At 36.4% G+C, this 15,000-nt stretch overlaps 1 protein-coding gene across 29 annotated transcripts in view; it reads left to right on the forward strand.

Annotated features, from left to right (window-relative positions):
* Positions 1-15,000, forward strand: part of LOC122261387 (uncharacterized) — a 121,421-nt gene that overhangs the window by 105,723 nt on the left and 698 nt on the right. For 3 of the 29 annotated variants that reach the window (XM_086542361.1, XM_086542362.1, XM_086542365.1), the window contains 9 exons: positions 302-757; positions 2,527-3,021; positions 6,200-6,415; positions 6,615-7,378; positions 7,763-7,930; positions 8,037-8,180; positions 9,378-9,913; positions 13,545-13,762; positions 13,907-15,000. The exon at positions 13,907-15,000 is cut by the window's right edge and continues 698 nt beyond it. In XM_086542361.1, the coding sequence (XP_086398487.1) occupies positions 302-757; positions 2,527-3,021; positions 6,200-6,415; positions 6,615-7,378; positions 7,763-7,930; positions 8,037-8,180; positions 9,378-9,913; positions 13,545-13,762; positions 13,907-13,920 (3,011 nt within the window). In that variant the 3' untranslated portion in view covers positions 13,921-15,000. The remainder of the gene's footprint in view (positions 1-301; positions 758-2,526; positions 3,022-6,199; positions 6,416-6,614; positions 7,379-7,762; positions 7,931-8,036; positions 8,181-9,377; positions 9,914-13,544; positions 13,763-13,906) is intronic. The other 26 variants (XM_086542367.1, XM_086542369.1, XM_086542374.1 and 23 more) reach the window with 13 other exon arrangements.

A 15,000-nucleotide genomic window follows, 5' to 3' on the forward strand; every position in this document is an offset into this window, starting at 1 on the left:
AATCAAACACAGAATTTTATGATTTTAAGTCTACATGTATGGATACGCCAGATTACTGATCGGTGGAAAGAGATGCATCAAGTTATTTATACATTTGCACAGTATATTCATTCACAGAGCACATTTGGGTTTGGAACAGCAAATCAAGCACTTGCTCATTTCACAGACTTCATCATTGCACCACACCTATGGTCAGTCATACAGAATGCTCCTTCTTTATTCACTCCAAGAGAAAGTTACGACTGCCCTTGCTAAGCTGCACCTTGCATGTCTGTTCAACAGTGCTACATTGTTGTTACAGACCTGCGTATGTCGAGCTCGATGTATGAAGTGTTTCACTGGGACGACAGCAGCCCCACCTACCAAAAACATCCCCCTACTACCCAAGGTACCCGGCTGACCAAGTCACGTGACTCGTCACTGGAGCGCAAAACCCCTCCCTCTGCCCTCTCTTGGGTCAGATCCTCAACCCCTCAGCCTCCTAAATCTACTCACCACCACTCTTCCAAAGATGCCTCTGCTCTTCCTTCTTCAACATCATCCTCATCCTCAGACAAAACCCCAACAAACTCATCCCAATCACGTTTCTGTGTGTGGGAGTTTGGGGATAACTTCACTGCGCTGGGTCCCGCAAATCAAACTAGCGGTGGTAGCGGCAACCTGGCCTCTCCCTCACCGGCCACGACACCCACATCTTCCACGTGCTATTCTCGTAGAACTGCTTCTGTATTTACTGGGGCTGGGTGCACTTTTGGTGGTGAGTTTGCAAGTTGGCTAACCCAAGGATGCCTCCTGAAGGAATGCTCTACTTGTAGATGTCTTACTTTTAACAGCTGAGAATGGTGTTCATTGCTTCTTCTTATATTTAGAGACCCTTAAGTATTCGATAGTTTGTCTTGTGGCATTTGTTGGACTTAAGCTTTAATAATGATAACTCATATTTACCTTTAACCAACTTTTAAAAAAGGTGTCTGGAGAAATGAATGCATATTAGGCCTATCTGGAATGGTTAAGATTGGTCATCAGAGTTAATCACTTCCATTAACATTGGCTTCTAGAGAGTGGGATCCATTTTCACACCGTGATCAGTAAAACAGTAGAGATTGTTAATTGAAGGGCCCTTTGGTCCCAAGGAGTAACAAAAGTCCTGTATACTCCAAATTGATTAAAAAAACAATTTAGATCAAATGCTTTTTGATCTTTGAGTTCCCCTAGTCCTTGATAGATCCTTGTCTATGTGCATTTGTCTGCAGTCTTTTTGCTATGTTTTTATTTGTCTTATCTGCATGGTACTGATTTGTTAAAGCATGTTTATGCTCGTCCTTTTTTTCAGGTGCCATCTCAGCTACTTTAGTTGGTCCTCCAAATGTTCCTTTTGTATTTCTTTCAGACTGTATTTATTCTGTTGCATCATTGTATGCTTTTTTGTGACTGTAGAGAGTTTGTTCATGGAATAGCCATTTATTGTGGAATCTTTTGGTTCATTCCAAATATTGGTGTTTTTTACTATTCATTTATTTGTTTGAGCTACTCAATTAGAACTTCAATTTGACAATAGAACAGATGAATTTCAGGAACATTAATGTCAGAGTATTTTGTAGAGCAGTCACAAATCTGTTTTTATGAAAACATTTTAATGTCTCCACAAATATGAATACTTTATTGCTGCATTTCATTTTGTGAAGAAATAGTCTTGAGACAAGTGTCTATGCTAAAATAAATTACATTCACTTTAAGTCAATCGGCAGCTTTTGTTTTGATGTTGTCATTGGGTTGGATGTGTGGAATTGGTATGATGTTTTCTATACTGTAATATTTTTCTGAATATCTTTCCAAAAGCAAGTTTGTCCTTAATTTTTATTTCATTTTGTAATCATCAGACCTTCTATTCTTTATTTTAGGAAAGGGGAGTTGTTACAGATCAAGGATTAATGAAATTATAAAGAAGATCTTTTTATAGTTTCTCATTTATTTCCAGAAAAGATTGAAAAGCAATTTATCTATGCTATTATAGGCACTGTAGTGTAGAAATAGAAATCTAATAACAAAAAAAAAGTTTCTATAAAGCCCTGTGTAATTATATCTGTAATTCAGTTCCAACATGTGCATATTTTGATGAATAGTAGATGCTTCTAGATTTACTTTTATAAAGATATTTAAATGAAGAAATAGATGCTTAAACCTCAAGAGTTTTACATATGAGTTGAGCAGTTCTCAGTGCTTTTATAGTGACAATTAATTATGAACTGTACATTATAAAATTCCACCTATGATCTGCAGGGAATATATTGAAGTGCCAGTTTCCATAATCTTTATAAAATAACTAATTTGATGGTACCAAAATTAGTCACTACTATTCAGAAAGCCTATATATCTTTGCTCTTTTTGCCCCTATTATGTACAAAAGAATATGCTTCCCATGTTAATGGAACTTGGAAATATTGTAAGCCTTGAAAGAGGATAGATGTTTAATTAATGATAATGGTTATTATTTTAATACTAATCTATGAATGCGCGTGTGTGCAGGTGAAGATCTTATGACAAGATCAATGACTGCAGCAATCCCTGCCTCAGCAGCAAGACGACGCACCGATCTGATGCCAGCAATGCCGAGTTTGCGAGACTCGTCTGGCAGCACTCGAAGTAGTCCTCGCCACCGATCGCCAGGTAGGGCGTTGTCACTAGGAAGGCTGGATGAACTGGCCCGGCCACGCCAACGCAACCCCCCTCTTGCACCCCTGCATGAGACTACCCCTTCTGTGCGCATGAGTCAGCCTGCTCGCACCATGTCCAAGAGCATGTGTCACCTGGGGCCGCGACCTGCCAGAACCCAGACTGGTCACGCTCTTGACATAACAAGTGGCCAGTTAGACAGAGGAGTATCTCGCAGCTCTGTCACTCTGGCACAGCCTCGTATGACGCGTGCTGAGATGCTTAGACAGAAAAAACTGCGAGGTGTAGCCTTGACTTCCAGTGGAGACAGCAGTACCAGCAGTACGAAGAGTAGCTGTACAACACAAGGTAGGTTGCATGCCAGGCTCTGGGACCCAGACTCACCCTCTTTTCATGGGATCACATTGAACACTTGTATATAATAACTTGCAAATGTTACTCTCTCCAAAATGCTTTTCAAATGAAGTGTCTATTTTTATTCATGTTTTTACAAAAGGAACAAAATATATATGCAATATATAAAAAATATGCATGGACAGATGATAGTTCCTACAGATGTAATCTGGCAATATGTATGAGGTACTTGTGTTTTATATATATAGTAGACTGGCAATAGATAGAGACTCTGCTGCTGATGGTGACTGTGAAGCTTGTTCCTGTAAAAATGTTCCATAGTTTGTTCCAAACTGCAAGGCTGCTAGAAGTTGCTGTACTTGTCTAGAGAGTGGAACACTATAATTGCTACTTTGTGCAGATGTTTGTACCACCTTCACCATAATTATTTTTATGGGTATTGTAGAGTATAATTCTGACTTTCACTTTGATAATTGCTAAAAAGATTTTGATGTTCTTGATGTGAAGAGAAAATACCATAACTAGAATAAGTGTAATGTCATTTGTAATTGCCAATAATAAATATTACTTCTTGGATTATCTGGGCATCTTAGATTAAACATGTTGCCTTAGATCCATCATGGAACTATTATTTCACCATGTTAATGACACTTGATTATTAATTACCCACATAACATTTGAAACTGGTAAAGGAATATTATTTATCACACAACTTGCACTAATGAATATTAAAATTGGGAACAGGAGTTCCCCATAACTCAAATAGGGGAAAGAAAGTCTGAGTCCCACCCTGCTTCTTCTGCCCCCCCATTTCTCTTCCTTGGTCGCTCAGCCTGTCTCTGCTTCCTCTGGGGTATTGTGCTGTTGCATTACCTGCTTGACTTTGGTGGTATTCTGTGAGTGCCATGGCTTCTCCAGCATGATGGTATGATTCTCTGTAACACGGTAGCTCCACACAACAAGGAAACTTTCACACTTGATTCAAGTGTCTTAAAGACACAATTAATGTTCTATTTTATTTTATTTAAGGTTTTGGGAAAAGAATTTTGTGACTTAGTGTGTGTTTGTTTTTTATTATAGTCCTCAAGTGTTTGTTGATTTCCTGGAAATGATTTATTCTGAAGTCTTTGTACTGCCTAAAGAAATGAGTATTACTAATTAGAAGTGAAAACAAGAATGGTCAAATATAAGCAAAGGTTTGTCAATACTTATGCAATATTGGTAAGTTTGGTAATAAAAGATCCTTCTAGTATGAAAGGAGTAAAATATATAATTTTATGCTAATTCCATGAGTCTGTTAACTTGCTTTCTTTTAACAATCAGTCAAATGCTACTTTACTGCAAATAGAAATTGAGGCCATGAATCCAGCTTGTAGATTTATGCTCTAGGCAGGAAACTTGGTTGTGTGGTGCTAGTGAGTACCTTTTGTTCATGTCATCTGTGTACTACTGATGGCCTGATTGATTACTTATGGACAGAAATCATACTACTGTACTGTCTTGGTCTATCCAGAGGAGACATAATGTAAAACAGAAAATTATTATTTCACAAACATTGATTGATAGATTTCTCTGTTTAGTGGATCTTTCTGAAATTTTCCCACTTTCTAAAACTTTTTTATTTCTGTTTTTATTTCTGGTTACAGTACTTCTGTTTTGATGTTCTACATACACTTGCACTTCTGTTATTACACTTATTTAGATACTGCGTTTGTTAGCAAATATATACATGCATATTTTATCGTTTTTAAATCTTTGATTACAATAGATAATGCTGGTGTGAGTTCTAAAGTATAGTTATCATTCCAAAATATATTCAGATGGTTTTAGCATAATTTAGCAAGTGACTTCATTTACTCTATAAGTATTATCTAAAGTGTTTGTCTATATAGCACTTTTTTTTTAAAGGGATAGCATGTTTTGTAAATATGATGACTTTAAGTAATGAATAGGAGTCTTAATTTTTAATCAGTGAAAAGGAATTGGGAAAGTTTCATTATCAGTTACCACTTTCAGAAAGATGCAAATCAAAATCAAGTATGGAATGAATAGCATGATGCTCTTTCCCCCATTACATGTTAATGCTTGGCACCCAAAGTTAAATGCTTCACACTTAAACAGTCTATGACACACCTGAATTACAAAATCATATGGGAGCATTAGTGTTCTTACACTGAAATGCTCACACACAAATCACAAGTATTTACAGTTTTACACTCCAACCACCCACACATTTGCAACCCCTTTCTTTTGGATGAGAAAACATGGATTCAAACACATGTTTTGCCTTTTGAGCTTGTGTTTGCTTGTGAGATGAAACTTCCCACTGAGATAATTTTCTTCACAAAGTTTAGCTTGATGGTAGGTTTGCTTGGCTCCCCCCTGAGTCTTGCCCATCAGTGAAGTCAGTCAGTAGGCTTATGTAGACTTCGAGGTAAGTGACAAGAGGTGGGGACACCATCAACGGAAATGAAGGTACAGTATAAGTAGCTTGGAAGTCTTTCCAACTGGCTGTGTTTGGAAACGATTCATGTTAAGTCAGTTGATTGATATGTGGTAACAAATTAACCAATATGGTATGGACAACTACTGATATTAACAAAGTATTGACCTACTAAAAACATTACTAAACTGATTGTGTTGATGATTGAATGTTTGTTTGTGTATATACATACTTTGTATGTCAAAGAAAGGATGTTTGTCGAGCAAGTATTTATTTTGTTAATGATTCTATAATCTTGCAGTACTGTATCTGTAACATACTACAGCACACATCTGCTAACAAACAATTCCACTTAGGTCCTTCACCTTCTTTTTTCCTCTTTGACATACTTCATGTTCTAGAACTTTGAATGTACTATATAGTATCCTATCTAAATGATATTAATGTAGCATCTTCTTGCTCTGTGTTCTATGCTTTGTGATAGAATAGAGATTCAAACTTGCTAAGATGGTCAATCTGATGCCTTATCTACAATTCATCTGCATTAAAATCAACTCTTTAACTAGACATTGCTAGAAAGACCTGATGAGCATATTGTCCATAAAACTTTCCATGGATAAACTTGTCATGTGATATATGTGTTTGTGTGTCTGTCAAGCTTATGCTGGCTTCTGTATATTGTTTGAAGCCCAGCTTAACACAGCGTGCTGGCTTGCTCTGCCCCCACAGGCATGCGCAGTGGAACGGTCACCCCGAACTCTCCCTCACGTCCCACCTCAGCCCTGAGTCAGGGATCAAACAACAGCAGCCAAGTGTCCCTCAGATCCCGCACCTCTCCCCGCAAGCCTCGCCCTCTCAGCATTGCTGGATCTTCACTCTCTTCAGCTGATAAACCCAGAGATGCCGTTACACCCTCCAGGGAAAGCAGGCCCATGGAGAGGAAATGTATGTGTTTTCTACATCTAAACTTCTTTGCTTTGCCTTGTGATTTGCCTGCCATTTCAGATCTTCTGTTCTTCTTTACTTTCAAAAATGCTTTTGTAGAATGATTTCAAGGCCTGAGCCTTCCTTGATTTTGCTTACATACTTCTTGTCATTAATGTCTTTCATGCTCCCTATTCATATGATATGAAAATTATTTCAGTGTCTGTTGGCTCAACTTCATCAACAAAACCAGCAAGAGCCAAGAGTGCAGGCTCTGACAGAAGTGCTCCATCCACTCCAGCACGCACACCAGTAAAAGCTACAACACCCAAGAAGACTCCATCACAGGTCAAGGCTGAGAATGCAGCGAAAAAAGCTGTGGAGAAGAGTAAGTCAACACCAAAGACAAAGACTACTCCAAAGACCACCCCTCTGCATTCTCCAGCTGTTGAAAGCAAACCACTCCCTGGATCAAAAGAAAAGAGGGCCTCTCCACAGAAGGAAGACAAACCTGCTGAGCAAAATAACAAGGAAACTAAACAGCAGAAGGCAGAAACTGATGCCACTGCAGAACCAAAGCCTGATACTGCAGATGCCAGTCAGGAAGCTCCAGTTCTTGCCCCTGTTGAGCAGAGCAAGCCTGAAGAGGTTGCTGAACCCACTGTTGAACCCACAGTTAATGACACTGATGCTAAAGTGCAGCCCACTGAGGAACCCACACCTGCCACTCCACAAGAATCAGCTGCAAAAGAGCCTCAAGACAATGAATCTCCAAAGGAAAAGGAAAAGGAAAAGGAAAAGGAAGGTTCTCAGGAGAACTTGGAGAAGACTGAAGAATCAGAGAAAACCATGATCAAGAAGGCATCAGATAAACCTGTCACAGGGTATGCAACAGAGGAGGATTACAAGGCAGCCCTTGCAGAAAAGAGGCGCCAGGCAAGAGAGGCCAAGGAACGAGAGCTTGAAATGGAACGCCAGAAGCAGGTATGTAGTCATCAGTGAAAGGAAATTCAAGTATATTAGAAGTTATTCCCTTCAGGTATTTTTCTGTAATTCTTTTGATATAATGATTTGCATCTGATATTTTGTTTTTTGATATTATAATTATTGAGATGTACTTGTAATACAAGAATTTTACACTTATTTCTTGCTATTTTTTCTTAATTTATTTTCAAGTTACCATTTCATACTTGTGTTGTTTTCCAGCTTTCACATAAAATATTTAGATATGCACAAAATTGCCATTTTCTCAATAAAAGAAAAAATCTCTAATAGCTTTACTAGTTCTTCTGTTTAGCAATACATGGCTTTGTGTTCATTGAAATGTGAAGAAGATTCATCATATAGTATTAATAATTGTATGTTTAGTTGGCAGAAGAAGAGCGTGAAAGAAGAGAGGAGGAGGAGTACCTCAAGATGATTGAAGATCAGAAGAAGGCTGAAGAGGAGCGTTTGAGAAAGGCAATTGAGGAAGCTGATCGCCTCCGAGAAGAAGAGGCAAAGAAGAAGGAAGAGGAGGAGAAGCAGAGGGAAGAGGTATTGTTATTATTAAGTTTTCTTGTCATTGTGTATTACTATTTTCATCATTATTATGATGTAATAAGTTATAAAATTCGGTTAATTTTCTTGTTTTGTCTCATAGAATGAGCGCATAGAACAGCAGAAGCGTCTTGAGGCAGAGGAAAAACTACGCCGTGAGGAAGAAGAGCGCCAGGCCCGTAAGAGCCGCGTTGCAGCCATCATGGCCAGGACTCGTGGCAAGGGGGGTTCAAACACTCCTACCAAGGTGAGTGTCTTTTGTCTTTAGGGTGGATGTAAAGGCATGTGGTTCTTTGTATATTTGTCTTTATGTTTTTTTGTTGTTTCTGTTTAGGACTTTCATAGAAGTAATTCTATGATATCATTTGTGAGTGACTAGAGACAATAAAGTGGTTGAATTTATGAGTTATATGTAGGTACAGGTATTTATGGTAATATCAGAAAGTGCAGAGATAAAGATTTATAAAAATTATCATAAAGAATAGACCTACACCATATGATGTAGATATCTTGTTGTAGAGTTCTATTCCATATTGTTTTTTCAGGTTTTGTTGTGGAACAAAGTAGAAGTTCAGATTTCTAAGTCAAAGGTAAAAAAAAGGATGAAAAAGAAATAAAAAGTCAATGATTCCAGTAATGCATTTATTGCTAAAGTATTATTTTGAATTTTAGACAATGTCGCTGAGGATACATATTTTCAAGCCTTTTGTAATGCTTGATCTTCTACATGTTGCCCTGATTAATGAATGCTAATAATGTTTTCATCCCAAGAAGCCTACATGGATTCAGAAGGGGAAAATGCATTATGTGTAGTAGGAACTTATGTTGGCTTGTTGGAGTAAAATGAAAAGTCTTGGGATGTTTTGAAGTAGTTTCCTCCTATCAGCGGATTATGACATGCTAGCTAATTTACTGCTAGATTCATATATGGCATATTTGACTCCTGATACTCTTGTTCTAGGAAATGCTCACTGATGTCTTCACTTACATTCTTATTTACTCTTGCATCTGGCCCTTTCATGTATCATTTCCCCTAATCTTTCTCTCAAGATCTATCTTTCGTAATTGATTCATTATCATTAAAGAACAATATTGCAGGATGATTAAGTTGTGTTATTAGTGATGTTGTTATATTAGAATTCACCTTTTTTGTAAGATGACTTGATAATGTAAAGGAATCAGGATAAGCTCTGATATACAAATACAATGTAACTGCATCAGACCATTATTGGTTTTAGCATGTTGATAGAGTGAAGGTCATATTAATAGTTCATTTTCATTCAAATGTAAGTCTCTCAATTTACATCTGATAGAATTGGAGGATGTGGCATATTGTTCTAATGGATGTTTGATCATGAAAGTCACTTTTCCCCTGGTCATGCCTACTTCTGTTATCTGAGTGCATATATTGACTTCATTACTAGTGATATCTTTTGTATTCCAGGCTGAAGCCAAGACTCCATCTGATGAAACCAAGGGCTTCAATGAAGGTGATATGAGCAGCAGCATGACAGACTCCATGATCAATGCTCTTGTTGCCCAAAGCGAGAGTTCCAGCCAGCCCCCAAGTGATGCATCATCAGAGCCTGCTCAGCCTTCAAGTGATGCCTCATCCAAACCATCACAGCCTGATGCAGGCCCAGTCTCTGAGATTGCTGTTGTGGCTGGTGTTGAAACTGATTCAAAGGCACCCGCTGTCAAGTCGGCTACACCTCCCCGCGATGTGACCTCAACTTCCATGGGTGTTGAATTGACGCATTCAAATGTTGAGGTGACCCGAGCCTCAGAGAACTCAATGGTCGATGACCTGATTAGTGGTATTGCCTCAGTTAAAGTAGAAGAGCCACATGTGAATGGAGATTCCCCAGTGCCCATGGACACAACTCCCACACAGTCTGTAGACTTGTTGGGAACTATTAGTGATGTACATAGTGTAAATCATAACGGAGTAGATAATACGCCTGCACAGACCAGTCAAGGGTAAGTGTATCTTTACTGAGTGTGCAGTTTATCTGCTTCATTATATAATGTATTGTATAACCTCTCAGCAAAGGGATTTTACAAAAATAGGTCACAATGAACCCCTTAGTCTATTTTAAAACATTTTTTTATGTAGTTGTTTGTAGCTCCATAAAGAGGAGCATAACATGAGAAAGTAGTTAATGAAAGGGTGGGCTGAATGTTTGAATGACTGCAGTGTAATTCCTAACCTATCAGGTGGTCAGATAATTGAAAAATAGGTGCTTTGCTTCAGTTTCCCCTCAAAACTTTGTAGGTGAAGACAGTGTTTCTTATCTTTTTTCTGTTCTTTTTTTTGTTTTTGTTTTTTTGCTTTAGAGAATTACTTTGTTTGCATGAATAACTGAAGACGTGATTATTATTTTGGTTTAAAATCCCAAAGCATAAAACCCTCTTGAGTAAATACATAGTTATGGTCAAAATAGAGTGATATTATTCCAACGGTCTTTGTTGTTCTATTTTATAGCTTTTATAAATCACACCTCTCGGCTCTGTCAGAAAAGAATATGAACAAGTTTCATTTTAGTTATATTTGTACAGTAAGGAGCTCAGTAAAAAAGACACATACACAAAAAGGATATAAATGTGACAGCCATAGTTTTACTGACAAGACTTTAAATAATAGAGAGTAAATGTTCAAATTCAAGCTGTTAATTGATGTGCAGTGAAACCTCTTTAAAAGCTCCATGAACTTAAATTCAACATTGTAACAAATTACAGACCTCAAGGAGTGAAAGGTTGGTAATGTAAGCATTTGTATACTACCTATCATTAAGGTCACTTTTTTTTTTCTTTTTTTTTTCCCCCTCCTTTTTTTGCACTTTTCTTTGATGTTCACAGATTTCATCAAGTTTTTATAGTGCAGATAGAAAGGTAAAGAGACAACAGACTTACACTACAACCTGCATTAAATGGACAAATTTTTAGGGAATTCATGCCAAGTATCGTAAACTTTTTACGCATTAATAAAAGCTTTATTTTATCTTTGGATGTCATTGTATGTTTATAGGTGTTCATTTATCTATAAATGATCATTACAAAGTGATGGTTAGTAGTAATCTTGGCCCTTTAAGTCCAAAGCCCTCACTTTTATTATGTTGTTCATGAGCATGGGATCTTGCATCTATCTTCCTTTCTCTCCGTCTTTTGAAATAGTTTTGCTTGTAGCAGCACATGAAGCAAGACAGGCAGCATACTTAACCAGGAAACAAAATTTTGTGCATCCCAATGACACAAGTGTAAAGACTTTTTTTTTTTTTTTTTTTTTTATCACGTCTGACACTCCAGATTTCTTTCTCATTAAATGGTACCCATTTCCTCTCCAACTTTAGTTTGCATATTTTCTTTTCCTTTTTTTTTTTTTATCTTTATCTTTCTTTATAGGTGTACTCAGAAACCAAAGTGCTTTGTACAGAAAATGAACCCTATGATTACTTTTTATGTAACGATTTCCAATAAATAAACAATATAAATTTCATTAAAAGCTTTTGAAATTTGATCAAAATTCAGAAGGCAAGTGTGGGTTAATGACATCACAGTATTACTCTGAAATTAAAAACATCTTTGTTTTTTGCAAAACGCTATTTTTTTTTGTCATAATTCAGAGAAATCATGCAGACGTTTCTCATAAGAGACTTAAAAGAGGCTTTGCTGTATATACATTGAAGATAAAATTTGTTCTAAATGACAACTCTGTTTGAGTGACCATATGGAATGTGCAAAAAAGTAGATACTTGATTTCTGCCAAAAGCACTAACTATACACGATGTAAGAAATTCTGCCTGATATATGGGTATATGCTATTCCACTCAATAATGAAAGCTAGTTTTATTTTTCTTATTATTTATCTTTTTATTCCAGTTGGTGCTAAACCATGCTAAATATTGTTTAAAAGAGATGACAAAAACATGAGCTCTCTTTACCCATTGGTCGCAGTTTTAACCAGGATGGCTGGTTTACATTGTCTGGCACGGTGCCATCCGCGTCTATGACCGACTCTGCCTTTGCAGCAAATCTTGCCATCCGCTGCTAATGGGTTAAAGTTTCTAGAAATATTTTGTCATTCAAGTCTTTCATTAGTGTGAGTGTTTTCATGAAGACAAAATAATGTTACAGAATTTAAAGTGTTTCTTAGAGACAAATAATTTTTTTTCATCTGACAATGGAAACAACATTGACTACAGTTCCTTATATTCCTCTTTTGTAAATAGGAATAATTACAGCATTATGGAAACATTACATGAATATTAATGTAGATAAGGGAAATAAAATTCACTTTAACAGATCTAGATCTAGATCTAGATATATATATATATATATATAATATATATAGTTCTTATATTTTTATGCATTATTATTTTAATGATTATTTCTTTGAATATTGTTATTTGACGGTAATATGAGAGGTCCTACAAGACTTGTATTAATTTCATGGTTATATTTATTTGAAATTATATTGTTTTGGTTGGATTTGATATATAAGATTGTATATATTCTGTGACATCTGTAGAAAGCCTCCCAAAATATGTAGGAATATTTTTGAAAATAGAAAGTGTTTAGATTTTTAAGGTCAAGGAATGTGATTCAGTATTTACATTCTGGAAACTATTAAGTTTGTACTGTGTAAAGTTTGTGGAATCTAGGAAAGTTTCATTACTGAAAATCAGCTAAAGGTATATTAATAAGTTGCTTGAACACAATCAACTATTTGTGATTATTATTGCTGATGTTACAAAGTTTTAAGACAATTGATTTTATGAAATATATGCATTAACCCGCTATCACCGAGTGACAAGATATTACGTAAAGTGATGGCAGTACTTGCTGTCAGTAACAAGATATTTTGTCAGGGCTTTCTGTATGGCCGGCATGCTGGGTGATCGGGCACATAGTGGTTGGCCAGGGCTAGAGCAGGCAAACAACCTGAGGCATTAGGCTTACGAGCTTGAAATACTCCGGTGTTTAGACCATTAGGAGCCAAAACCGCCCCGTCAGCAACGGGTTAAAGATCAAAACTTATATTTGATAAAGCTTAAATAACTTCATATGATCTGTTAATGATATAAAGCTCTATGGATGTGTCATTCACCCTAAATATATTCAGGTGTTATGTATTATGTACTACAACAGAAATTGTAAGAAAAAGAAGTATTTAAAAATCGCTCAGTCATATGGCACATGCATGTTCAGATAAGTTTGTCAATCTGTGGGTTTTCAGAAAAGTAGTCATGGATTTTATAAGTTTCAGGATAAGCTTTTGGAAGTGTGTGATAGTGTATAGAATTCTATCATATAATATTCACTACCTGATTTTGCATAGCTTAAAGATAAATAAACGTCTTTCAAAATTTTAGGAGTTTTTTTTCTTTTATTTTCAACTTGCATATCTGTTTCACACTGATTAACTTTAAAGTCTAGCAACCCTCTCAAGATAAGTATTATGAAGTACTGCCTTTGTTTGAAAGAGAGAGTGAAAGATTGTTAGATTGTGAGAGAGATTCTTTAGTTTTTGAGATCAGAATTCATTACATTTCTGCAATTTCTGCTAATTTATATTCCTTAAATCTTAACCTTTACTCCTCCTCACCCTCAGGACGGACAACCTCCTAGGTTCCTTAGATCCTATCAACTCGTCAAACAATACCACAGCTGTCACTCCAGCAGCATCAAACTTTGAACAGATCATTGACTTGGGTCAGACCAAGCTTAGTAATGAGGATGCAGTTAACAGCAACCCTCCTTCACCATTTATAGCATTTGAGCAGAATTTGAACAAGAAGCAGAGTCAGGATAATACAAGCACAGTTCCAGGTATGAATCTTAATTCTTCTCTTTCTGTTTTACTCATGCCTTTTATTTTTGAGAAAGCTTGTAGAATGATCTTTCAGTGATATTGAACATATTAATTATTCACAAAATGAGTCCTGTTACAGCAAATCTATGTCTTCTTTCCAGATCTGTTGCTGTAAGATCTGCAGTTTTGTTCATATTCTTGTATGCTGCCTGAGTGTGATTATGAGAAACTCCAAATGTGATAGTAGCACTGGACCTTTGAAACTCAGCCTGTTGTGGTTGAGAAATTGGAAGGCCTCCCTCCATCACCCAACTCACAATTAGGGGTTAAGGGTTCAGTTCCCAATGCCTCAGCCTCTCGTAGTGTGGCTTTTGTGCGAGTGTGATACAGAGGATCTGTTTAACATTTCATTATCACTCGGCCTTTCCCCAGTCAAAAAGGAAAATTAGTTGCCTTAATTGGTTTTTATAGTGCCAGCATTTGTGACTTGCAGAATTATAATGTAATACAGTGTGTACATGCAAGTACAAATGCTGATAAAATGCTGGTTATAATCCTCATGTAATGTATCAATAGTCTTCTCAGAGATCTGTCTTTCCAAAGGTTAGTATCCTGTAGTATGAGCCAAAAAATTGCTTTACAGATTTAACAGGCAAGAAGAATATTATGACTGTGTTATAGCAGTGTTTTCTGCTCTCCAAAATAGATATTATCCATATTCTTAATAATTCTATGACAGTAGATTGAATGCAAAATGTGCTAGTTATAATTGTGCTAAAATATATACAGAATAATTGACAGTTGTGTAATATTAACAATGAAAGAAATATGTATAATATATATAAATATATATCAACTCCATGTTTTAATGTTATAAAGTTGTCCTTACATGGATTAAATTGAGCAAGACCAGTGTTTTATAAAGAAAAAGAATCTGTCATATACTGAATGGGTGCTAGTTGGTGTAGCAGGCTTGCCATGACTAATAATGAAAGAGAATTTATATACGTACAGGTCCATGCAATCTGAAATGAATATAAAAGGCTGCGGTGCATGAAACGATAACCAACTTCAATCAGTAGTCATATTGAGAGTGACCTGTCATTTTAGGCTCAGATGATATTTTGGGTGACCTTGGGGGAAAACATTGTTTATCTGTAAGGGTTATGAACCAGTCCATACATAATATACATGTATTGAATTTGGTCTTTTTTAAGTTTTATGAGTATGGTATCTTTTGATTGTGGTAAAGATA

This window comes from Penaeus japonicus, unplaced genomic scaffold (genome assembly GCF_977035675.1).
Source record: "Penaeus japonicus unplaced genomic scaffold, GWHDUDI00000001_assembly GWHDUDI00000012, whole genome shotgun sequence".
NCBI lineage: Eukaryota > Metazoa > Arthropoda > Malacostraca > Decapoda > Penaeidae > Penaeus > Penaeus japonicus.